At 45.8% G+C, this 27,265-nt stretch overlaps 1 protein-coding gene across 1 annotated transcript in view; it reads right to left on the reverse strand.

Annotated features, from left to right (window-relative positions):
- The window catches only part of LOC126456808 (farnesol dehydrogenase-like), a 53,716-nt gene that overhangs the window by 14,665 nt on the left and 11,786 nt on the right, over window positions 1-27,265 (reverse strand). Inside the window, exon 3 of the mRNA XM_050092600.1 lies at window positions 6,552-6,681. Within this exon, the coding sequence (XP_049948557.1) occupies window positions 6,552-6,681 (130 nt within the window). The remainder of the gene's footprint in view (window positions 1-6,551; window positions 6,682-27,265) is intronic.

Consider the following 27,265-nt stretch of genomic DNA (forward strand, 5'->3'; position numbering starts at 1 on the left):
AACAGATAGACTAAGAGCGAAAGAAAATGAGGAAAATACCTTGTAGTCCTATACATTTTTCCATTCAGATTTAAACAGAGGTCTGATTACCAATATGTGACTACCGAAATAAGAACATAATATCCCATGAATGGATATCAAATACCACGTCTACTATACATAAAAAATAAAAATAATAATTAACGGAACCCCTAGGAGAAATGTGTAAAGCTGCTGGGAAAAGAAAACAAAACGAATCTCTGTGTACCTGATCAAATTATGTGTGTGTGTGTGTGTGTGTGTGTGTGTGTGTGTGTGTGTGTGTGTGTGTTTGCTACAATCTCATCTCAGGGTCGTCCACTAGAAGTGTCACACACAGAGAAGGCATTCCTATAAAATACAGCAGAGCTGTACAGGACAGCAAACACAAAATATTTGATCGAACAGCCCATGGGAATACTGTGGGTTTATAGAGTTCAGTAGGCACACTGTGAACCTGCAATACGATCATGCACTGTTTCTTGAGTTTTGTCTTGTGCATTGTTAATCAATCACAAATAACAAATGTTGCTGCTTTCAACAAAACGGACGTAACGAATACGTTTTTACAGATATAAATGTATACGTAACAAAATACGGCCACTGGGAGTCCAAAAGTCCACTCAAGTATTGTACCTTCCTTATTCTCAATAAGAATGGAAAAATATTTAGGTCATGTAGAAATGAAGATACAAGTAGATGAGAATGTCTCCAGATATCAAAGTGTAACTACAAGTCAAGAAATAAACTGAATTCCCTACATCTCTCTTGAATATTCGATTTGTTTTAGCTGCAACCGCCAATGACAATATTCAGAAAATATCCTTCATCACCATCTGAAATTTTGTTAGTGGACTTCTGGTTCACTCAGTATGTAACTCATGTCTATTTAGTGACATTTATGGTGAATATGAAACTTCAAACTTACTGGTGAGATTTTAAATTTGAAAAGAAACTTTTTTTATGTGCTTAAGCAACTTTGTCAATTTGTTTATCTGTAAAACTAGAACCAGAAAAATGAAAATAGAAAAACATGTTATTTGTTCAATTCATGTTTCTTGTAAGAAGTTTTCATCCCACAGAAGCATACTGTAAGATAAGTAAGTTGTTCTTGCCTATCATCAACTTGTGATATATGTGCTGTGATGCTCTTAAACAGTTGTGTACCTGACAGTTTGTGATGTAAGCATTGTGTTAACGAGTTCAGAAAGAAAAATGATGTCCATAGTTACGGTACAAAAACTTTTTTAGAACTGATTGTGGTAGCATCACTCTCTCAGCCTAAATCTGTGATCCTTCAGCTGATGACTGCAATTCTGCTTTGCTGAATGTGGTGCATTAAAAGAGTAACGTAATTTTTTTCTATGTTGTAGATCGATTTGTGTCTATAAACAAGTAGCAAATTTACAGCAAAAGTATTACACATTTCTTAAATTACATACTTTAGACTATGTGAATCCTACTGTAAATTACAGCGTTCTTCCTTCGCAACATTTCTTAGCAATCTTTGTTATTCAATTTTACTTAATGTAAATAAGTAACTATTGTCTTCCGGTTCGTTTCGAGTATAGAATGGGACATGACACATGTAAAAAATGTTTTACCTGAAGATGTATGTCTAGCTTCTTGGAAAAAGATTATCTGCATCCTCTAAAGAAAGACCAGACGTCTATGAAGCGACAGTACAAAATTGTAATTTGAGCTGCTTTACGTTTTCTGGTTTTTAATCGTTCTGATTACTCAATCATATGATTACTTCTGTAAATTCTTTTCAGCAGATTCATAACTACATAATGAAGAAAAAATAGTTTCTATTCTGATGAAACATAAGTACTACACATATTTAAAATAGAAAATCAGGCAGCACTGAACTGACTTTTATTTTTACCAAACTGATTACTACCATTAGAAAGCAAAAAGGTATTCATCTTTAATGATGATCACGATTTAGCCAAGTACTGTGACAAATAACATAGGGCTAATTTGGATTAAATAATTCATAAATAAAATGCGACTGCCTGTAACTAAGAGAGTTTGATCAAATTAAGGAAAGAAAACGTTTCCACGAAATAAGGAATAGTTACATTCTATAGAAATCAAAATATGTAACATAAGTGAGAACTGTTGTAGAACATTTGTATTTCTGGGATAAGAGTGTTTTCAGATCTAAATTGCTGATCTAAATTTCTTGTAGAATCAGACTTTCACTGTCAGGGATAGTTTTCCAGTAATATATAATAAGAAAGCCATTATTTGTGGTAAATAGAGAAACATTTTGTAAATAATAGTTGACAATATTAATTTCGGCATTTATAACAGTTGTTTTGATATTCACATGTCCGTACTCCAATTGCTATTGTGTACCCTCATAAATACGAATTTCATCAGACCTAACCTCCTAGACACTGTCAAGAAGTCTCAAGTGATACTGTGTTTGAAGTGATAAGTTCCGTTTTTTTTATTTTTTATTTTTTTGGAATACAATAAATGACAAGTAATTTACTCAGGAGTAATAGAGTAAATAGGAATGTTTTATACTGCGTGAGTTAAATGAAAAATACGTTAGTATATTGTTTACCCAGGAAATGTCTTGTCGGCGCTGTGGTCCACATGTTCATGACAATTCCTATTACATTTGTGAAGACCTCACATTTGCAAGAAATGGGCTCTAAACTGCACACTTTAAGAGCTGTGAGCACTCATCAAGTAGCGGTCATGTGCTTCACAGTAGCAATGGTGAAAAAGAGTTCGTAACTCTTAAGGTGTTCACTTTAGAAGCCATGTTTACCATAATTTCTTGTTCGAATAATCGGAGCTGTCATATTCGTGAAAACTGCCCATTCCTCCTACGACACCTTGCGTATATTACACGACCCGTCGTCGTAAATTATTAACTGGCAGAAAGGAAAAAGGGAAAGGTATGTTAGTTGCTGTACCTATGGTACGGAGAACATAACATCAAAAGACTATATCTCAGATTGTTATTTCTGTGTAATGAATATTCTGGCAGTAACAACCGTGAAATGAAAAAAGTACGTTGATTATCGGACCTACCTTCTGCACGAAGTCCTGTACCAACCTCTTAAAGGTTTTCAGATGAACAAATCACTGGTGACAGCGAACTGGATGAAAATGAGGATATAACATTTCCTGAAAGATAGGGTCCTCTGTACCAGGACAGATGTAGTACTTCAACGCCACACTGACACAGGTAAATGCGTATGATTTAGTGCATGGCATAGGGGTAAGTAAACAAAAGGCAGTACTGTTTGGTTCAACGTTCAAAGTAGCAACATAAAAATGTGTTCTCCGAATAAATTCGCTTATTTCCTACTACACCAGGACATGGGGGGGGGGGGGGGGGGGGTGCTGATGTATTTCAACGATGTTGCAGGCTTAATGAAAGCACTCGACTTCAAATACAGCCCACAGGAGTTGTTGAGACTGTTTATACACACGTCGAAAATGTCTCGAAGGGTGTATTGCTCCACAATGGGAATAAAATGCCCACAGTTCGAATTGCACACGCCAGTCTGGCTGAAGAAAGTTACGAAACTTTAGCAAATATTGACAAGTTAAGTAAATACAGTGAGCATAAATAAAAGATTTGCAACGATTCTTAAGTAATTGTTGTTTGGAATGAAATAAATGTAGACACAATACGCTGGTTTTCTGTGTGAGTAGGATAGTGGTGACAGAAAACGTGACTACATAAAGAAAAAAGTGGCCTTAATGAAGCTAACGACGAACGTTTTTTCCACCCTCTTTCGAAAGTCTGGTAGCTCCCAAAGCTATCCTCCTCACAATTCTTCACGTCAAACTCGGATTAATTAAACAGTTTGCCAAAGTGATGGGTCAAACTGGCAGAGGATTTGCATATCTTGTTGAACAATTTCTTCATCTTTCAACAGTGAGAATAACAGGTGTATTTGTAAATACTCGGATCAGAAACTTCAGCTAGATGGAAATTATGAAACATGCCTGATTGCCATGCTCATGTTTCTGCTTCAAAGTTTTAGGAAAGTGTCATGTAACCTTCTTGGAAGAGTAGTTGCAATTACAAGAACGTAGTCCATCAAATGATGAACGCTTATCAAGATAACGGCTGCAACATGTCATTACAAGTACATTTCTTGGACTCTCGCAGACTTCTTCACAGAGAGTTGCAGCGATAAATCGGGCCAAAATGTAGAAACATTCCATAAGGATGCGCTAACAAAAGTAGATGCCTAAAATTCTGGTTGAATATTACAGGAGTATCACTAGAGACAGGAAAGACATTCCACACAAGAGAAAAAAAATAGATGTGTAATATTGTGTTCGCACATTTGTATTGTTTGTCTGTATACTTCCCTCTAAAATATACGCTAGAAAGTGAATGCTTTTTCTGAATACAGCCTGGGGCATTACCTTGCTAGGCTTTCCTCATAAGGTTGATTTCGATCAAGAAATAACAGCATGAAGCATTTAAATTAAATGAAGTCCGAAAAATAAGTTTACATTTATATACTAGTATTTGCCCATTTTTGTTAAATTATCCCTGGCAGAGAAAAACTGAAAACTTGTTTATCAGAAATTGCAAAGCTCAATCGAAATCAATCTCTTCTCTCTGGAAATAGAAAAAAACGTTTTTTAAAATTATCTTTGTACTTCTAGGTGTTGATATTTAGGAATAGACAAGAGAAGGAAGTTGCGAACTTGTGGCTAAGGAAAAAGGGTAATTTATTAGTAGTACTCAGTAGTTAAACATTTACCAAATTTAAAATTTGTTAAATTAGCTAGTGACAGAGTTCACTTTTTAAAGTTGATCATCTGCAAAGGTAGTTTGTGGTGTGGTGTATTCTATCCACAAAGTGTGTAAGCAAAAAATTGATCTACCAATTTTTAACTTAAAAAAACTAATGGCTTCACAAAGAAGTACCTCTGAGGAAACAATTATAGCAATACTATAGGCCACATTAACATTTTCAGTTATTTGGCCCAAAACATGTAGATGAATTTTGGTGTTTCACATTGCACATCTATTTCAACGTGATAAATAGTGCAATGGTTTTGTAAAATGTAATCAAGGTGTCTTTTCCGTCTTGCTTTTGCAATGTTGATAACAGATGTTCAAAATATGTGAGAAAGATATATGGCACACAAAAGAAAATAATTTTCAAAATAACATGATTTAGGATATTTACACATCTGTTGCAAATATTCCGTGTTTACTGACTAAATTTTCAAATATATCTACGATCAGCAATGGACAGATGATCAAAGAAAAAAAACCACATAGAGCAAGACTGACAACAATCCTGATGATAAAAACGATGATAACACAATGAATGTTTCCTAAATCTTTCACATTTGTGAGTGTTGGAAGAATATTCATGAGAAAAGGATAATACCAATCAGCAGGAAGTGTTAAACTGTCATTTGAACAAAACAACAGTACACCACTGATCATATAATCCATTTTGATTGGTTCCCTCTCCCAAATCAACCAACCTAACAGTGAGGCCATCGGTCCCATCGGATTAGGGAAGGAAGTCAGCCATGCCCTTTCAAAGGAACCATCCCAACATTTGTCTGAAGCGATCTAGGGAAATCACGGCTAATCTAAATCAGGATGGCTGGACGCAGGTTTGAACCATCGTTCTCCCAAATGCACATTCATTTTGAAGATTCAAAATGGTTCGAATGGCTCTGAGGACTATGGGACTAAACATCTGAGGTCATCAGTCCCCTAGAACTTAGAACTACTTAAACCTAACTAACCTAAGGACATCCACACATCCATGCCCGAGGCAGGATTCGAACCTGCGACCGTAGCGGTCGCGTGGTTCCAGACTGAAGCGCCTAGAACCGCTCGGCCACAACGGCCGCCTTTTGAAGATTGTGAGTCAAAAAGCAAATAAAACAGTGCACTTACAGTGTTGATCACCAACTGCAATAAATAAAATGAATCTGTTTCAGTTTAAACGCAGGTGGCTGCACATAAAATGTGTGATGGAAACAGTTTTGTAAACAATAAAAAGGCATGTCATTTAGTGATACCTAATATACATTGGCGTGGTTTTCTTAATTTTATATACTGGCATTATTATACTCTGTACATCTGTTAAGGTGGCACTACTAAGTGTATAGAAATTCAGTGTTCTGGAATGAAACGGGGTACTAAGGTGTTCTTGTCAATCACCCCATTGCTGAAACTTTCCCCTAGGTAAACCTCGAACTTCGAAACATTGAAACTGTTTGAATTATATCTTTAATATAAATGTGAAAGTTAAGTTTGTGTTTAATGGCTTTCCTAACGTGATCCTATGAGCATGTGGCAGGGGAAAAAGGGAGCGTTCTCTTATAATGTTTAACGTGTTGCATATCATTAAAAGGCGCTAAAGGAAGGTATTGATACCCTTAGAAAAGTCTACATCAGCTGACCTCAAAAATATAGATCTATTCATTAAAAATAAGAAGGCAAAAAAGGTAACTCATACACTTCTTGTAAACTTTAGTATTTATTGTGTGCAGTACTGATTTATACTTACTCCAACTCGTATGTTGCTTTTCCTTGCAACCAAGTCCTTTCTCAATCCTTCGAGCAGTGCCTTCACAGCCACCTTGCTAGCGAAGTATATCGAGTTCCCAGAGTCATTTACCGGCACATGGGACGCGAGGCTAATAAATAGAGACATGTATACCTTTTAATAGTCATGGAGAAACATTCATCAGACGCAAATAACACAGTAGATATAAAACAAAGCATAGGGGTATGGATAGACAGTCCCGAATGGCAAGTATTTCGCTCTCAAAAGGATAATGCGTGAAGCATTCAATGAGTAACTCTGCAGAACCTTAGCTTGTAAATGTGACCAGAGTGCACTGAGCTTTCGATGTCAGTGGTACCAAAGTTACTCTCCAGACAGTGATGGTGGACGTAGGAGCCGAAACTGAAGGTAAGAAAGGAAAAGCAGAAAGTTTTCAAATTTTGCTTTATTAAGGAAATCCCAGGAGTAATGCCCCAGTTTAATTCGCACCATTGCGAGTATGAATGAAATAGATATTACCGTCACTTGTGCTGGCAAGCAACTGAAGTCGGTAAAACTTAATATTATCTCAGGGCCTGTTGTAATCCCTTCCAAATTCTACAAAGAATTTGCAGATGAACCATCATGTCTTTCAATTATTGTATATTGTAGATCACTCAAATGAGAAACTGTGTCCAATAGTTTTAAGAAATCACACGTCCGACCTGTCTACAGGAAGGGTGAAATAAGTATTCCACAAAATTACCGTCCGAAATTCTTGACATGCATCTGTTGTATACTCTTAGTGTTTTAAGTATGAACTCTGAGGTCTATTTCACTTTCCTCACGTGGCCCACTGAAAGCCAGAAGCATTTCACTCAATACCACAAAAACGCTTATTAACAAAAACATGACCATTGGGGTATCAAGCAAAATGTGTGAGTGGATTGAGGATTGCTTGGTAGGGAGATCATAGATTGTTATTTTGATTGGGGAGGAACCATCGGAAGGTTGTACAAGTAATTTCACGCGTGATCCAGGGCAACGTATTGAGGCTGTTAATTCTGTCTGCTGATAACATGGCAGATATCATCAATACACGTAGTGAGCTCAGACTTTTTGCAAGCGATGCTATTATCTACAGCGAAGTGCTGTGTGAAAATCAGGATCTGATTGACAATCTATACTCGTGTAACAGTCCATTGATTGCCGTACAATTTTGGCTAATGTTGCGGCTGTTAACGAGTGCAAACCTTACAAGCGGCTGTCAGTGTGCGAGATGGCTGCCCAAGTGTTCTGTTCCTACTTCGCTCCCTCACCTTCGGATCCTTTGAAACACAAGGTCACCCACAAACGGAAAAAATTGCCAACAGAAAAAGAATGGCCTGCGCTCTATATCTGCACCTACACTTCACGGGCCATCTCATGGTTATCATCTTGTGGTGCAGTTCTTCTTGTCGTCTCCGTGCTTGCTAAGAAAATGGGATGAGAAGTTTCTCCTTATGCAAGACACCACACAAGGCGTTTTGCATAAGGCGGAACATCTCATCCCATCTCATGGTGTTTGGCGGACGGTACTGCTACTTTCCCATTTTTCTGTTTCAATGGTATGGAAGAACTATTCTCTAATTTTACCTTCGTGGTGTTTTCACCAGATGAACGTAGGAGGAACAAATATGCTGGTTGACTCCGTAAGGTTTCTAGCTTGTTTTTGGTGTGTGATGAAAGTGATGTCCCTCTTTTTATTCGATGGGTCGTACTTGTAAGCCGGATACTTTTTCAGACAGAAGCTTTTAATGGTAGACATGTTACGCCACAGAGGTTCCAGTACAAGTAAAATGGTGTTTGGTTGTCAGTATTGTTGTCGCTGCCTATAGAGCATTCGAATCTCGTACCGATCACGCTGCTGAGCAGTCTGGGAATAATTAGCAGAACACAGGGATGCAAATGCAGAGGACGTTGATTTTCTGGAAATACAGTTTTGTAAAGATTGCTTTCAGAAGTGTGAAGATAATCAGGTACTGTTCAAATGGTTCAAATGGCTCTAAGCATTATGGAACTTAACATCTCAGGTCATCAGACTCTTAGACTTATTACTACTTAGGTTAGTTAGGTTTAAGCACATCACACACATCCATGCCCAAGGCAGGATTCGAACCTGCAGCAGAACCGCTCGGTCACAGCGGCCGGCTGAGGTAATATTACCACAGCATACCTTGCTCGTGCGTAATTCATGATGAATTTCTAAAACGCACATTTTCAGTACAGTTCTACTTTATTGATCTGAGTCGCTTTGTTTGATTGTCCAGACGAGATAAGCAATATTATCTTTCCACATGGCTTGTAATACGTTAATGAAATGCTAATGGGGCGGCGAGTCTATAAATCTAACTCTGGTCCCTTAGCAGTTTGCCATGTTCAAATGTGTGAATTCCTGTCATCGGTCCCTAGACATACACACTACTTAAACTAACTTATGCTAAGAACAACACACACAACCATGCCCGAGGGGGTGACTCGAACCTCCGGCGGGAGGGACCGCGCAGTCCGTGACATGGCGTCTCAAACCGCGCGTCCACTCCGCGCGGCACTCTGCCTTGGACTCCCAGTTGTTTAATATAAGAAATGAATATTTTTAGGGATCGTTGTCATAGATAAAAGTCAGGTTCATAATACAATTTTTAAATGCTAGTCTCTGATATATCAATCAGTAAATTATTGAAGTTTTATTTTGTAACCGTGTGTCTCCGCATTGCACTTGGCGGAACACAATTACTTAAACTGTGGTGTGCTGATCGTAGTTGCTATTCATTGCATTGCACTGGGCCAACGTTTTCTTTAGCTGATTTGCCGCTGTGCTGTATTCTAACGTACACTACTTTCGAGCAGTACTGGGTTTCCGTTGCCCCCATATATGTCACGAAAGTTTGTTAGGTGTGTATCACACAGCGAAGAGGAAGCGTATAAAATTACAAGCACTCACTCACACCTCACTCGAATTCACTCATGCAATCACCCATCTCACATACTTTAAGAAAATGGACAAAGTATGAAAGGTACTACATTTGAGACTAAACCAGTGTTAATATCACGGAAGAGCTAAAAATAAAAAATAAAAAAAATGACTCATCCAATTTATTTTTCCCTGTGTTTTAGTCAACATGTAAACACTTTACAATCATCTCCCTAAAATTTTAGGAAAAAGTTGGACATTAGAGAATCTTGAGACTCTCACCACATTGATTTGAATATTACTTAAAGTAGAGGGTGATCTATTGGCAAACCTGCCGCTACCCTCTGGTCGGAAACTAAAACAGTCATAATAAAATAGGATCTAAAGGGTGTTCCAAAAAGAATGAACCGATTTTAAATAGAATTATTTATTAGGAAGAAGGGCTTAACACCAACAAATTGCATACTAAATTACTTAGAAAAGAGAAGCTTATAAAAACCCATCATAAATGTTCAGTATGACCTCCACTGGCTGCACAGACGACATCTAGCCGATAGACGAATTCATCCCGGAATGAGTGAAGCTACAGCAGCTGGTTTTTAGTTCATCAGTGACAGAAGACACCTTACAATCTTACAATGTCACGAGGTAAGGGAGGAACGTAAACACATTGTGATTTCTTCCTGTGGGGGTATGTTAAGCATAGTGTTAAGTCAGGGGACCTAGGAGACCAAGAGTGTAAAGCCTGGTCTCGTAGCCCTGTACGCCCTATCCAACATTGGGGTACGTTGGCATTGAGGAAACTGCACACGTTTTTGTGTCAGTACGTTGGTGCTCCGTCTTGCTGACAGATGAAATTGTCAGCGTCAAGTTGTGGGAACAACCAGTTATGTAGCATTGCAAAATAGAAAAGTAGGGCCCATAAACCTTGCTTTGCGAAACAGTACAAAAAACATTCACTTTTGGTGAACCCCTTTGTGTCCAATTGATTCATGAGGATTTTCTAGCCCCCATATACGCACATTATGATAGAGAACCTTACCGCTAATATGGAAAGTTGCCTCATTACATAATACCAATCGTGACATAAAAGTGTCATCTTCCATGTCCTGTAGAATAGCATTGCTAAAGTCCACTCGCTTCATTTTGTCATTATCTCGAAGAGCTTGTACCAGTTGCAATCAGTATGTTTTGTGGGCCAAACGACGCCGTAACACACGCCACACTATTGTGCGAGGTAACGCAAGTTCTCGGCTAGCACGACGCGTAGACTTGCGGGGGCTTCGCTCAAATGCTCGTCGGATTTGTTCCACTGTTTGTTCAGGAACTCGTGGCCGGCCAGGACTTTTACCTTTACAGAGGCACCCTGTTTCTTCAAACTGTTCGACAAACGTCGAATGTTCTTTGGTGATGGTGCTTTAGCACGAAATCGAATATGAAACGCCTGCTGAACTGCGATCACTGATTGAGTACGACTAAATTCAATAACATAATACGCCTTCTGTTGCGCGGACGCCATATTGCGCGAGACAGGCTGCACGCTCCAGGTCAGCGCTCGTAGCGACATCTAGCGGATTTTTTTCTGAAACTCTGGACCATGCCGATTACATCTAGCGCTGTTTGACTTACCTAGTAGCATTTGTCTCAATATTATTACAAGTTAAAATCTGGTCATTCTTTTTGGGACACCCTGTACAGTAATCAGTACACCACAAGCACCATACATTGGAGTCTCTTCCGGCCGGAGCAAGACGTCATGCGTCATAGGGCTGTGACCAATGCAAATACGAGCGAGGAGTGCCTCATCCCGTCTTTGTGACTTAAAAAAGGTGCGTCACAGGCGCGTTGTGGGCTTTGCTAGACGGAGCTTCCAGCTATTCATACTTTCAGTGACGCAAGACTCTGTACCACAACAGCTAGGTTCTAGCATGTAGTGGAATGGCACTTTGAACTAACTTAGGATCACGACACGCCTCCTTGGTTGCCAGATTCGCCCTTTCGTTCCCTGCAATACTCATGCATTATAGCACCCAGCAGAAAGACACCACCTTCCCCATCCGTTGTAGTTGGAGGAGGCTGTCCTGATATTCTGGGCCACTTTATCGGCTGGGTACAATTGTAGAGAATGAAGTAACAAACACTCAGAGAATCTGAACAGCTACGGAAATTAGCACTTCAAGAACGTCTCATCTACTCCAGTGCCCGCAAGATCGCATATAATTCCGCGCATATAATTCTCGAGGGAGTCAGACCTCGAGGAGACAGTCTGGGAAAATAAGAGTGACCAACGCAATCCCCCTGTTGAGACCCATCCGTAAAGACATAGTTGGGGCCCTCATTTAAAGTTTCACAAGATATCGCATTGAAGACAGAAGCAGAAGTGCAGTTTCTCCTGTACTTCACCAAATCTAAAATTACTCTGAGCCACTGCAGTAACCATGGCGACAGGCGATTAAGACCCTAGGTTTGGGGTTGTATATACCCCATACAAATCGACTCCGGCACGTGCTGCACGCAGATCCCAGTTAGCATGGTTGCTTGTCGACGATTGGAGAAAAGGCGATCCAGAGGTGGACAAGTAGCAGTGTAATAAGCAGGAGAAGTCGGTGCATCAGGCCTATGTTACTCGCAGCTTCAAGAGGAACTGTTGCCAGATCGTGAGTGGTGGTACCGCATCCTCAGCACAGAAACTGGGTATGGAGCTAGTCCTGTTAGCACCTGTGGCCAGCCTAATCCACTCATGGTGAACAGCATCAGTAATCTTCATATAAGGAGATCTCGCTGATCCCATACACTGTGCATCCAAAGTCTAGCCATGAACGCACAAAAGCCATGTAAAACTGGAGCAGACGTGCCCTGTCTGCTCCAGAAGACCTGTGACTAAGGCACTTCACAATATTTAGTGCCTTCTGGATTCTGGCTTTCAGTCCCACAGGTGTGGTAACCATGACAGTGGACCGAAATCTCCAGAGTTAACACAGAGACCGGATAACTCCTCAGCCATTCTCAAACAACTAGACTACGTGACGGTTAACCATGGACTCCAGGGCTTGTTGAGATGACGCTCCGGTAACTATTGGGACATGTGTGATCTTTTCCTGGTATGAGGAGAGGTATCACTCGAATGACAAGTGTCGAACCATGTTGTTCTGGGTTTGGCCGTGGCGGCACTTTCCGAACCTCGTGATATCGCCTGCAGATTCCCCCTCTGACATGGATAAAGTGTAGTTTGATTTCAGATCCAACAGTTCTGAACAGTACAACTTGTACGGTAGCACGATAGCAGTGAAAAACCGGATCCTGGCTGGCAGTGGCTGTAGTTCTGCAAAAGGCTCTGCCGTCCTCTTAGGAAAGTGTCTGGGCGTTGTTTGGAGACACACATTTTTCAACACTGCTGCTACTGGTGAACAGCTCTGTGAAGCCATCTGGAGGATTCCCAGTAAGCATACTTCTGTAGAACAAGTGGAACGGTTGATCGAGTCTAGGAACGATTGCCGTGACCTTTCCTTCCTTTCCTCAATTACGCGTTGAGCCTTCGCTCACGCGAATGTCAAGGCTGGGAGGTTATCTGCTATCGAACAGCATTCATACCATCAGAGAATTGCCCACCTGTCTCGGATTGCTTTATCTGAGATTCACAGGAGAACTAAGGGCTTTATATCAAGCTGCAGTTGCTTCATACACTGACAAACGCAGGTATTAATGCTGACACTGGCAACCTCTGTCTGTGAAGAAGCTTTTGCTGTTGAAAGAGAATTTTTAATGGCTGAAGTAAAAGACGTAGTGTATGAGGGAGGCTAAATGCCCTTGTAGATTTTCTTGCGGTCAGCATATGGGATGCGTTTCAATGTTTTACTCCTGTTTTTTTCTTTCTTCAAGGAAGACACTGATGTTGCTACTCCACACAAAGTGACCCCAGAGCAATTGACACACTTCAGAGGGGAGCAGTAACCAACTCCATCATGGATGGACACAAGTGGCCCAAGTGGTTCCACACTTAGTGCTTTGGGCACACCACCTTACATTCTGACACGCAGGCAAACGAAATCTGTCTCAATATGCTCGCTGTTGAAAGTGAGATGAAGGAATCAGATTTTATGAGACTTCCATCCATTCTATTCAGTATATTTAGCCTATCAACGATTGCTTCCTGAGCCCACTCATCTCCCAACAACTCCTTGGGAACGTAGATCACTACAGGTCTCAACACCTTCGTTTTAGTTCAAGGTGTTTTGTAACTCCGTTTCTGTGGCATATTCCCCAAGGTCCTTATCTTACCGGAGGATGCTGACTTATTGGAAACTAGCTGTTACAATTAACAGCGTATCCTTAACGCAACCAGTTCACCGATTTCATAGTGACTGCAATGCCCTCTAAACCTTTCTGAATATAAAAAAGCGATACCTTCTCTAAGCTGCCCTCTTGTCGCTTCACATTCAAAAACACATTCTCACCAGCAGCATGCATTCTGTTATTATTCAGTGACAAATACTATGTAACCACAGTGTGTGGGGATGGGCTACATGAGCGTTGTTATTTGGTTAGTCCCACGAGCAGCTAGGGAAATAAGTCACCTAGACAGAGCCTCATGTCCCTAGGTAAGCATTATACAACTGAGGTGTATGAGGTTCCCCAGAGGTTGCCCATCAATGACTGCTCCACCTTAACAGGCCATGCATCTCATCGGTGCACAGCGCAGCTTGAGACTGAGGTTTTTTTTATTGTTGTAGAGGTTTGTCCCATCCTCATGATCTGGGCAGTCAAGCGAAAATCCCAGTTCCCTGTGATACACAAAGTTCTATTGTGGCGCCGCGTGATGGTTGATGAAGCATACCCAGAGCTCACGGAGACAAAGGACTGACAACGTTTACCAGTCCGCAGCTCAGGGGTCGCCAAACCTGTACTCAGGGTGAAATGTCCCCTTTGAACAATTATACATGACTGTGCTTAAACTGACACAGAATATTTTTTAGCGCAACGCAATCTGACTTTCAATAATCCCTACAAAAGAATGGCCCTTACTAACAATAACCTATACCTTTCTCAAATCACTTACCTCACAAAAATCTTCGTTACTCGAACTACTGCAATACAGCGAGCGCCACTACTGCCAGCTAAATAAAAGATTCAAACGACGGAAGGCTCTAACTACTGATAGGCATCGTTAGCAAATGAAAGATTTTAATAGAGAACAAACAATGTGTTTACCTTAATAGTCATAATATATATAACAGTTCATGACATCCAGTCTTATAAATCTCAAAACTCCGCCATCTCTCTCCCCACATCCACCACTGCTGGCGGCCCACCTCCAACTGCCGAACGCTATCCACTGTTAACATCCAGCTGCCCAACACTACAATGGCAGACAACAATGCAAACTAGCCACAGACTGCACACAGCACAGCCGGTGATTTTCATACAGAGCGCCACGTGGCGTTACCAATAAGAAAACCTAAACAGCCTACTTAAAAGCGAACGAATACTGAGCCCTGAGAGCAGCATTTCAGGGCCTGTTAGGACGTGGAAAAAAATACAAAACTGGTACACACGCCTAATACCGTGTAGGGCCCCCACGAGCACGCAGAAGTGCACGGATTGTCTAAAGTGGTGCTGAACTGACACCATGAACCTTGCAGGGCTGTCCATAAATCCGTACGAGTTCGAGGGGGTGGAGTACTACTTTGCAAGGGGCATCCCAAATATGCTGAAAAATGTTCTTGTGTGGAGTGTTTGCTTACCAGCGGAAGTTCTTAAACTCAGAAGTGTTCCTGGAGCCACTCTGTAGCAATTCTGGACGTGTGGGGTGTCACATTGTCCTGCTGGAATTGCCCAAGTCAGTCGGAATGCACAGTGGACATGAATGACAGGCGATCCTGTCTGACCACCTGATTCCAGAGTTGTATCTAGACTTATCAGGGATCTCATATCACTCCAATGGTGGTGGTGATTGTTGGGATGTTTAAGGGGGACTAAACAGCTAAGGTCATCAGTCCCCCATTCCAAAAACAGGCGAGACAAAGTCGCGGGGCAGATAAATCCCCAAGGGGAAGGAGACTCCCTCCCCCCCCCCAGGCGCTAAAGAACACAAATTAGGCAACGAACACTACACAAAAGAAGAGTACAGACGAACACCAGACAGAAAGAAATAGAAAGAAAAGAAGATGGCCGGAGGCCGGTTGACTGACCACAAGAACAAAAAAAAGGGAAAGAGTCAACCATCCGACGACACACCAAAACAGCAACAAATATTGAGACATGCGAGGACAAAAGACACAGAAAGGGAAAGGTGCAGGACCCCCCTAAATGGAACCATAAAAAGGACTACCACAGATAAAATGTAAAACATTGTCAGCCATGGAGGCATCGTCGCATAAAATCAAAGGCAAAGTGCCCGGGAGATTAAAAGACTGCCGGAGGGTGCGCAGTCGGGGACACTCCAATAAAATGTAGGCGACCGTCAGCCGGGACCCACACCGACGCAGAGGGGGATCCTCCTGATGCAAAAGAAGGCCGTGCGTCAGGTAGGTATGGCCGATGCGCAGCCGACACAAGATTACAGAGTCCCTGCGAGAAGGCCGCAGGGAGGAGCGCCACACATCGGTCGTCTCCTTGACAGCCCGCAGTTTATTCGGGGCTGTCATGCCACGCCACTCAACAGACCACATTCCAAGCACCTTACGGCGCAACACCAGCTGCTGATCGCGAGCTATAAGGCCGATCTCCAAAGCTGGGGCGTCGATCGCCCCTTTGGCCAGCCTGTCAACACGTTCGTTCCCCGGGATGCCAACATGACCTGGCGTCCAAAGAAACACCACCGATCGACCAGAGCGGGTAATGGTGGAAACAGACTCCCGAATAGAGGACACCAGAGGAGAAGAGGGATAGCAGCGGTCGATGGCCTGGAGGCTGCTCAGGGAGTCACTGCAGATGACGATGGACGTACCTGAGCAGGAAAGCATATGCTCAAGAGCGCGCAATATGGCCACCAGCTCTGCAGTAAAAATACTGCAGCGAGCCGGCAAGGAGCACTGTTCAACATGGGCAGCATGAGCAAAAGTGTAGGCAGTGCGACCATCAACCAGGGAACCATCTGTGTAGACAGGCTCACAGCCTGGAAATAAGGCGAGGAGCGCAAGAAAACGGCGACGGAGGGCCACAGGCGGAACCGAGTCCTTGGGTCCCTGTGCCAAGTCCAGACGGACGGACGGCTGGGGCAAACACCAGGGAGGCGTAGGTGCACGGACACGGAAGGGAGGCAGAAGAGGGAATGAGTCCAGTTCCGACAGCAGGGACTGGACGCGGACAGCTATGGAAAGCCCAGACCTAGGTCGCCGTTCGGGCAGATGGAGGACCACGGCAGGGAAAAGCAGGCAATGATTGGGATGGCCAAGCGAGCAATGCACGTGGACAGGATAGTCGGCGAGCAGTCGATGGCGGCGAATCCGCAGCGGGGGAACCCCGGCCTCCCCCAGTATACTATCCACGGGGCTCGTACGGAAAGCGCCAGTTGCAAGCCGAACCCCACAGTGGTGTATGGGGTCTAACAACTTCAACACTGAGGGTGATGCAGACCCATAGGCCAGGCTCCCATAATCAAGCCGGGACTGCACAAGGGCTCTGTACAATCACAGCAGTGTGCAGCGATCTGCACCCCAAGACGTGTGGCTAAGGCAGCGGAGGGCGTTGAAGTGCCGCCAGCATTTTTGCTTCAGCTGAGTAAGATGAGGAACCCATGTGAGCCGGGCATCAAACACGAGTCCTAAGAAGCGGCAAGTGTCCACCACTTCAAGCAGGTGGCCGTCGAGGTAAAGGTCAGGATGAGGGTGGACCGTCCGACGCCTGCAGAAGTGCATAACTCGAGTCTTGGCTGCAGAGAACTGAAAACCGTTAGTCAGAGCCCATGATGCTGCCTTGCGAACGGCTACTTGCAGCCTGCGTTCGGCGACTCCTGTAGTCGTGGAGCTAAATGAGATGCAGAAGTCGTCGGCATACAAAGAAGGAGACACCGAAGACCCCACGGCTGCAGCCAGACCATTAATGGCCACGAGAAATAAGGAGACACTCAACACCGAGCCCTGCGGGACCCCATTTTCCTGCATATAAGATGAACTAGAGGCGGCACCCACTTGCACCCAGAAAGAGTGACGCAATAAAAAGGTTTGAAGAAAAGCCGGGAGCTGACCATGAAGACCCCAGTCATGTAACGTAGCAAGGATGTGATGCCTTCATGTGGTGTCATACGCCTTCCGCAGATCAAAAAATACAGCAACGAGATGCTGACGTCGGGCAAAGGCCGTGCGGACAGCAGATTACAGCCGCACCAAATTGTCCGCTGCAGACCGGCCCCGACGGAAGCCACCCTGGGATGGAGCGAGGAGACCACGCGACTCAAGGACCCAACACAAACGCCGCCCCACCATACGTTCGAGCAATTTGCACAAAACGTTGGTGAGGGTAATGGGACGATAGCTGTCCACCGCCAGTGGGTCCGCACCGGGCTTCAAGATGGGGACAATAACACCCTCTCGCCATTGCGACGGGAACACGCCTTCACTCCAAATGCGCTTAAATATCGCGAGAATACGTCTCTGGCAGTCCCTGGAAAGATGCTTCAGCATCTACGCGTGGATGCAGTCTGGTCCTGGTGCTGTATCAGGGCAATCGGCGAGGGCAGCGAGGAATTCCCTCTCGCTGAAAGGAGCATTGTATTTTTCAGAACGACGCGTGTGGAATGAGAACGGCGTCCGCTCGGCTCGCTCCTTTAGAGAGCGAAAGGCGGGGGGATAAGATGGAGTCGCAGAGCTCTTAGCAAAGTGCGCGGCAAGCCGTTCAGCAATGGCGGCAGCGTCCGTGCAGACAGCGCCGTCCAAGGAGAGCCCAGGGACACCCATAGGGGTCTGGTATCCATAAATCCGCCGGATCCGGGACCACACGAGCGAGGGGGAGACATGGGAGCCCAAGGATGAGACATACCTCTCTCAGCACTCCTGCTTACGCCGTGCAATAAGACGACGGGCCAAGGCACGGAGCCTCTTAAAGGCGATGAGGGTCTCGAAAGACGGGTGCCGCCTATGACGCTGGAGAGGCCGCCGACGCTCGCGAATAGCCTCAGCAATCTCCGGTGACCACCAGGGTACACCCTTCCTCCGAGGGAGGCCAGAAGAACGGGGGATGGCAGCCTCGGCCGCTGAAATGAAGGACGTGGTTATAACACGGACCACCTCGTCAATGTCACCCTGTGGGGGAGACTCAATGGTTGCAGCGGAAGTAAAAGCCGGCCAGTCAGCCCTGTGGAGAGCCCAGCGGGGCAGGCGCCCAGAAGAACGACACTGGGGCAGTGACAAATAGATGGGAAAATGGTCACTACCACACAGGTCAGGATGCACTCTCCAGTGGAGGGATGGGACAAGTCCAGGGCTGCCAATAGAGAGATCGATGGCCGAGAACAAGCCATGGGCCGCACTCAAATGCGTGGGAGCACCGGTGTTCAAGAGGCTAAGGTCGTCCGGAGCCAACACATGCTCCACGGTCCGACCGCGGTCATCGGAGACAGTCCCACCCCAGAGAGGGTTGTGGGCATTGAAATCGCCCAGAAGCAGCAAAGGTGGCGGGAGTTGAGCCAGCAGTGCAGCCAAGACATGTTGGGGGAGCTCCCCATCTGGACGAATGTGAACAGAGCAAACAATAATAGCCGGCGAGAGCTCAACCCTGGCAGCGACTGCCTCTAAAGACGTCAGAAGGGGTACTGGCAAGCTACAGACAGAGTGGTGAACAAATAGGCAAACCCCACCTGACGCTCGTTGACAGGCAGCGCGGTTCTTATAGTATCCCTGATAACCGCAAAGGGCGGGGGTCCGCATTACCGGAAACCAAGTTTCCTGCAGAGCAATGCAGAGAACAGGGGAAACACTCGGAAGCATCCGGAGCTCAGGCAGGTGGCGGAAATAACCGCCACAGTTCCACTGGAGAATGGAAGCAGGAAGGGACTGGGAGGGCGTGAATGCGACTAAGAGGCAGACAGCGCCTCAGAGCCAACTGCCGCCACCGGGGGAGAGTCATCTGAGTCCATAGGAGAGGCCCCCAAGGGTTCCGTGAGGGCGAGATCCGCGGCAGAGGCGAGGATCTCCACCTCATCCCCGGAGCCAGGACTATGTACAGCAAGCGGTGCTGAAAGCGCCGCAACGTCCTTCTTCTTGGACACATGCCGTTCCTTCTTCTCACGTCGGCCCTTAGGGTGAGAGGGCTGGGAGAGCTTCTCTGAAGGAGCGTCGGAAGCTGACGACGACGCAGAAGCCCTACGACCAGCAGGTGGCGGAACCTTCAGCCACTGGCTGACATCCGGGTGGGTAGGAGAAGAAACGGAGGAAGGGAGAGCCCCGAGGGACCCCTTCCACGAGAGAGGAACCGGCGGAGGCAACGCCGGTGGAGAAGGAGGGGGAGGGATCGAGCCTCCCGGTTGTGGAGCAGATGTCACTCCCGAAGTAAGCGTGGGGGGGGCGACAGAAGAGGGTTTGCCCCCAACTGTTAAGGGCGCAACAGAGGAAGGCTTGCCCCCAGGCATGAGGGGGGCAGACAGAGATACACGGCCCCGAGGGCCCATTGAAGGTGGCACAGATGAGGTGACAACCGTCGCTAGCGTGGGCGACGATAACGTGGCTGCAGCATAAGATGTTCGAATGGAAGCAGGATACAACCTTTCATATTTCAATTTTGCCTCTCGATAAGTAAGCCGGTCCAGAGTCTTAAATTCCATGATCTTCCGCTCCTTATGAAGAACGGGGCAATCCGGCGAGCATGGAGAGTGGAGTTCCCCACAGTTGACACATACAGGCGGAGGCGCACATGGAGAATCGGGATGAGAGGGGCGTCCGCAATCTCGACATGTAGCGCTGGATGGGCAACGGGAGGACATATTCCCAAACTTCCAGCACTGGAAGCACTGCATCGGGGAAGGGACGTATGGGTTAACGTCGCAATGGTAAACCATCACCTTGACCTTCTCGGGCAAGACATCACCCTCGAAGGCCAAGATAAAGGCACTGGTGGCCACCCTGTTAGTCTTGGGTCCTCTATGTACACGACGGACAAAATGTACACCACGTCGTTCCAAGTCAGCTCTCAGCTCGTCATCGGATTGTAACAAGAGGTCACGATGGTAAATAATCCCCTGGACCATATTTAAGCTACTGTGGGGAGTGACGGTAACAGGGACGTCACCCAGCTTATCACACAAGAGCAACACTCGTGACTGGGCTGGGGAGGACGTCTTGAGGAGGATGGACCCATTCCTCATTTTAGACAACCCCGCCACTTCCCCAAACTTATCCTCCAGGTGTTCCACAAAAAACAGAGGCTTCGTCGTAAGAAAGGAGTCACCATCAGTCCTGCTGCAGACAAGGTATTGCGGTACGTAAGGCTCCCGCTTGGCACTAGATCGGCGTCCCTCCCATGGCGCAGCCAACGAGGGGAACGACTGAGGGTCATATTGCGCAGCATCAAAGTCTACTCTACCTCGCTTAGAGACGCTGGTGGCCGTGCGACCACCAGCTTGGTGTGATTTATTGCGCTTCATTGCGCCACATCCGCCCAGATGCCACCTACTCCGATCGAGGGCTCTCCCCAAGGGCGCCACCCAGCCAAAGCAATGGGTACCTGGCCGATATCCCGTTGCCCGGAGTCCCCGTGCCCCAGACAAGATGCGCACATACTCCTTGGCATGCATGGGGAGGAAACAGCTCTGGCATCTGTAGTGCGATCCCTGCGTGGTCAGGGGGCTACCACCAAGAGGGTACATGACGACCCCACCACAACGGACTGGCTACAATGCTGGATTTTAGGTGTTGAAAGGGTCCACAGTTGTCGTGGGCGCGAAGAAGAAGAGTGCGCACAAGACGAGGTGGAGACAACCCAGAAGATGTTGGGCGTACTCCCCCCCACACGACAATAGGTAACATGCAAGATGGTGGAGCATGATGGACCAATAGAAAAACACCACGTAAGGTGTCCTTCCCCAAATGGCACGCACTAACAACGAAAATTTGGAAAAAAAGGAGGTCAAACCCAAGAGGGGACCATCACAGAAGACCGAAACGTTTGAGACTCCTTTTAGTCGCCTCTTACGACAGGCAGGAATACCGCGGGCCTATTCTTACCCCCGAACCCGCAGGGGGGTTCACTCCAATGGCACACGCCCTACACCTTTACAGAGACTGCACCATCTTGAAAAGTGCCCTGCTGACAAGCAGGGTTCGTAGATTCATTAGGTTGTCTCTGTACCCGTACACGTCCATGCGCTCGATACAATTTGGACTGTTGATGACTGAAACGAGACTCGTCTGACCAGGCAACATGTTACCAATGTCGGTGTTGATGGGCCCAGGCGAGGCGTAAAGCTTTGTGTCGTGTAGTCATCAAGGGTACACGAGTTGTCCTTCGGCTCCGGAAGCTCATATCGATGATGTTTCGTTGAATGGTTCACATGCGGACACTTGTTCGCTTTTGGCTATTGCTCCGGTAGCTTAACTTCACTCTACGTGCCACCTTATCGATGGCTGTGAATCCTTCACCACCTAGACTTCGTGCCACAGCCCGTGTTCACATTGGCCTTCTTCGCTTCGTAAGGACACTGCTCCAGATTCGATCTGTCGCTGTAAGTTTCTCTACCTTCGCACGGAACTTAGCGATAGTACTTTCGTGTACACTGATGGCTCTCGGACTGATCGTGGTGTCAGCTGTGCCTTCGTCACTGGTGCCGACTTTTTTCCGTATTGGTATCTGGAACACTGCTGAGTATTTACAGCAGAGCTCTTCGCCCTGTATCACGCCACGCAGTACATCCGGCAACACCCGCATTTCAATTGAGTCATCTGCTCTTAGTGCTCTTCAGAACCTCTCTGCTGTACCGTCCATCCCTCAGTGCAACGGGTCCAGGAAAGCTTCCACGTGCTCACTCTTGATGGAGCCACCGTGATGTATATATGTGGGTTCCTGGTCAAATAATTTGACGCGAAAGGAGGCGACTGATGCTGCTATCAAAGCTGCAGCCTTCCTACCGCAGAAGGCAACACAAAGACCATCGAAGCGAATGGAAGAATTACCAGGCTGTCAGCAATTGGTGGCCCTTTGGCATCACCACTGGTCCTTCCTTCAGGGTAACAAGCCTCTCCCATCGGGTTGGATGACCTCTTGACTCATTCGCTTTGAGATCATTTTTACTACGTTGCGCATTGGGCACTGTCTTTTTAGGCATCGCTATTTATTAAGTAGTGTTCCCTTACCATTTCGTACTCACTGCGCTCATTCTTTGACGGTCCATCATTTGCTGACCGAAAGCCCATTGCTTTCCCACTTACGTTCTACTGTACGTTTGCTGCCCGGGTTAATGCCGTTTAGCGAACGACGCTCGGGTTGTCGACCGCGTTTTACTTTTTATCCATTGTAGTAATACGGCGAAATATCTTTACTTCGGGATCTCTGTTGTCTCAACGGCGTATTTCATGATCTTTTCGTCCAAGAGAGAGTCGCTGTTTTCTAGCTGTCTTTCCTTCCGTCAATTGGGCTTAACGTCTAGTCGCTTTTAACTCCTTTGTCTTGTTAGTGCTGTAAGTTTCTCACGTGGGTGCGTAAGACCTTAGTTTTTCTGACCTAAAACAAAACTAAACTAAACTATCATTTTGTCTCTCTGAAGTACGTAAAATGAGGCGTAACAAAATCTTTAGTCATATTTATTCATTCAATTTCTTGTGAAAATACGAGGGGCGGAACTTAAATAGTGGCAACTATTTATTCACAACCGATAAAAAAGAGTTACATGTCTGCACCTGTTACTGTGATTCAAAGTAGCCACCAGCGTGTAGAACCCGTTGTCAGCGATGTGGAAGGCGCAGTATACCGTTAGGATAGCCTGTTCTGTTGATGGTGCGAATGGAGCGGTCTACTGCCTGTCGAATCGCTGGAACAGTTCTGAACCGAATGCCACGAAGTGGTTACTTCATCTTCGGAATCAAATCAAAGTCACAAAGACTTAAGTCCGGGGAGTATGGTGGATGGTACAGTACTTCCCAGTCCCACAGATCGAACATAACAGCCACAACTTGCACAGTATGTACCCGCACATTGTCGTGCTAAATGTTGGGTGGGTTGCGCAGAAAGTGTCTCCGCTTCTTTCGAAAAGCTCTTGATGCTCCAAAAACGAACAGTAATACTGTGCATTGACGGTCTGCCGTGGAGGAACTTAATGCGTTAGGATAAAACCATCACAGTCGTACACGAGAATCACCATAACTTCAGACCGCTACATTCGCACCATCAACAGAACAGGCTCTGCTAACTGTATACTATGCCTTCCACTTCGCTGGCAACGGGTTCTACACAACGCCGGTGACTACTTTGAAGGACAGTAACAGGTGCAAACCTGTAACTCTTTTGTACCGGTTGTGAATAAATAGTTGCCACTGTTTAAGTTCCAACCCTCGTAAAGATACACTGAGCCGACAGAAGTCGTGGATACCTCCCAATGTCGTGACGGGCCACATTTTGCCCGGCGTAGTGCAGCAAATCGACGTGACATGCATTCAACAAATCGTTGGAAGTGCAGAAATATTGAGTCATGCTGCCCCTGTAACCGCCCACAATTACGGAAGTCTTTCCGCTGCAGGATTTTGTGCACGAACTGACCTCTCAATTACGTCCCATAAATATCCGATGGGATTAATGTCGGCCGATATGGGTGGCCGAACCATTCTCTCGAATTGTCCAAATTGTCCTTCAAACCAGTCACGAACAATTGTGGTCCGATGACATGGCGCATTGTCATCGATAAAATTTACATCGTTTTTTGGGAACATGAAGTCCATGAATGGCTGCAGATGGTCTCCAAGTAGCCGAACACAGCCATTTCCAGTCAATAATCGGTTCAGTTCGACCGGAGGACGTAGACCATGAAGGCGTGGGCTCTGTGTAAATGGAATGAAGCCACCACCGGCTTATATTGTTCCTTGTTCAGAACTTAGGTCCATGGCTTCGTGGGGCCTGCACCACACTCGAACCCTGCCATCAGCTCTTACCGACTGAAATTGGGACTCATATCTTCAAGCCACGATTTTCCAGTCGTTTAGGATCCAACACATACGGTCATGAGCCCAGGAGATATGCTGCAGGCGATGACGTGCTGTTAGCAAAGGCACTCAACGTCCGTTGTGTGGTGCCATAGCCAATGACGCCAGTTTTTGTCGCATTGCACCCACGAACGCGTTAGTGGTAAATCTCACATCGATTTCCGCTGTTATATCAGGCAGTCTTGCATGTCTCTTAGCACTAACAACTCTGTAAAGGCCTCAGCGCTCTGTCTTTAAGTGAAGGGCGTCGGCCACTGCGCTGCCCGTAGTGCGAAGTAACGCCTGAAATCTGGTATTCTCGGCACACTCTTGACGCTGTGGAGCACGGAATACTGAATTCCCTAACGATTTCCGAAATAGAACGACCCCTGTGATAGTTCCAACTACTATTCCACGTTCAGAGAGTGTTAATACTCGTCGTGTGGACATAATCACGTCGGAAATCTCTCTTCATGAATCGCCTGAGTACAAATGATAGCTCCGCCAATGCACTGCCCTTCTATAACTTGTGCACGCGATAGTAATGACAAAAATCATGTACATTCGCAGGCACTCCTACCGTAATCCTTCTTCTCCCTCTATTATTTGAAAAGTTTACATTAAGTCAGACTAACATGTAAATTACTGAAGAACGAAACTGGGATTAGGATAAGGCCAACAGTGTGCCAGTTCGCGAGTTCCGTTTCATTGGTAATAGTACTGGTAATGGTGAAGGCAAAGGCAAAAGTAATGGTATTGGCATCACAGAAAAAAATGTGGAAATGTTTGTGAAATCTTACGGGACTTGACCTTAGCAGTTATCAGTCCCTAAGCTTACACACTACTTAACCTAAACTATCCTAAGGACAAAAGCAGACACGAGGGGGGACTCGAACCTCCGCCGGGATCAGCCGCAAAGTCCATGACTGCAGCGCCCAAGACCGCTCGGCTAATCCCGCGCGGCATTGGCATCACAGACTAGGCATTAAAATACAGCAGGTGTCCTGTAACGAAATAATTTTGTTGTGTTTCTTATCCCCGATTCAGCCAAACAGCATCATGACCGGTTTCGTACTCTTTGTAAGACATCATCAGATGACGCGAATCTATTAACTGAACATTGTACGCACTATTGTCCAACCCACTGAATGCACTGATACCACGGGTTAGGAGTGACTAGCAGCCCTGACGCCGGCTACGAGATCTTTTCGCTCGCTGTGTTACAAAATAAGTAATTTAGCTAGTAATTGATCGTTTTTGCTGTCTATTCTATAGTATTTACGTGCATTAGTGTCAGATACACGTGACAAATTAAAGGCTTCAGTTTTTATTTGCGTCTGAATAAGACAAGCGAAGTTTCTGTTTAGAACAGTTCCGGTTGTACGCAAACGTTTGTTTATATTCTTAACCGACGTTAAATACGCAGGATTATCAACTAATTCAGTGCACAATACACAATATTTGCGATTATTAGTTTCATTTAGACTCGATACATTGAAGGTAGCAGTTTTATAGTTTTATTAGGTCACTTTCGCGTGTACCTAAACTCTTGTTTAAATTACAAATACGTGGGATAATCACTAGGTGCAGCTTACCGTAGGTCACTGTTTAATTCGTTTATAATATTCACTAGATAGCCCCTACCATTTTACTGTAGGTCACTGTCTTATTCTTTCGTATTCTCTAAATAGCCCCTAGTAGGAAAATAAGCACCAGATCTATCTTCTACCATAAATTTTTATTTTCATTATTGAGTTCCATTCTGCCAACTAGAGAGTAGTCTTTTATAGTAAATCAGTTATTAACTAGAAGGATAGGGACTGTGTCTGTTGTGTACGGATGCAGGAGGAGTTGGTCACAGTCCAAACGCAGCTGGAAGCTTTGTTGGGCACAGTCAACAAGCTCCAGAGTGCCACCTTGAGGTGCGGTGGGGATGGAGTGCCTGGGGCAGCCTCTACTGTACTAGAGGTGCAGGGGGGATGTCACAGCTCTGTCACTGAGCCGACCTCGGGTGCAACTGAGCCAGCCGGCCCACTCTCACCTCAGTGTGGGGGGCAGACTGTGTCGAGATCTCGAGCCTCAAGGCGAAGGCTGCGTGGGGGATGCAGGCTCCTGCCAAATCCCAAGCACTTTGCTAATAGATTCAGTGTGCTATCTGATGCTGCGGGGGAGGGGGGGGGGGGGGAGGTTGAGCCGGATCAGGGTGCACCTTCTGCCAGGATAGTGGCCGCTCCTTCAAGAAGGTCCAGACAGGCACGGGGGGAAGGGGTTTGTTAGTTATTGGGAGCTCCAATGTTAGGCAGGTCATGGAGCCTCTCAGGAACATAGCGGCTAGGGCGGGGAAGAAGTCCAACATTCACTCGGTGTGCTTGCTGGGGGGCCTTTTCTGTGATGTCGAAGAGGCTCTTGCGGCGGCTATCGAGCGTGCGGGATGCACCCAGCTGCAGATTGTTGCACATATCGGCACCAACGATGCCTGTCATCGGGGTTCCGAGGAAATCCTTGGGCCCTTTCGACGGCTGGCTAAATTGGTGAAGGCGGCCTCCATCTCTCGAGGAGTGGAAGCCAAGCCGACGATCTGCAGCATCGTACCCAGGATGGACTGGGGTCCTCTGGTTTAGATTCTCCACTCGACTCCAAACCAGAGGCTGCGTCGACTCTGTGACGGATCCACCTACGCTGTG

The sequence above is a fragment of the Schistocerca serialis genome, chromosome 2 (assembly GCF_023864345.2).
Source record: "Schistocerca serialis cubense isolate TAMUIC-IGC-003099 chromosome 2, iqSchSeri2.2, whole genome shotgun sequence".
NCBI classification, from domain to species: domain Eukaryota; kingdom Metazoa; phylum Arthropoda; class Insecta; order Orthoptera; family Acrididae; genus Schistocerca; species Schistocerca serialis.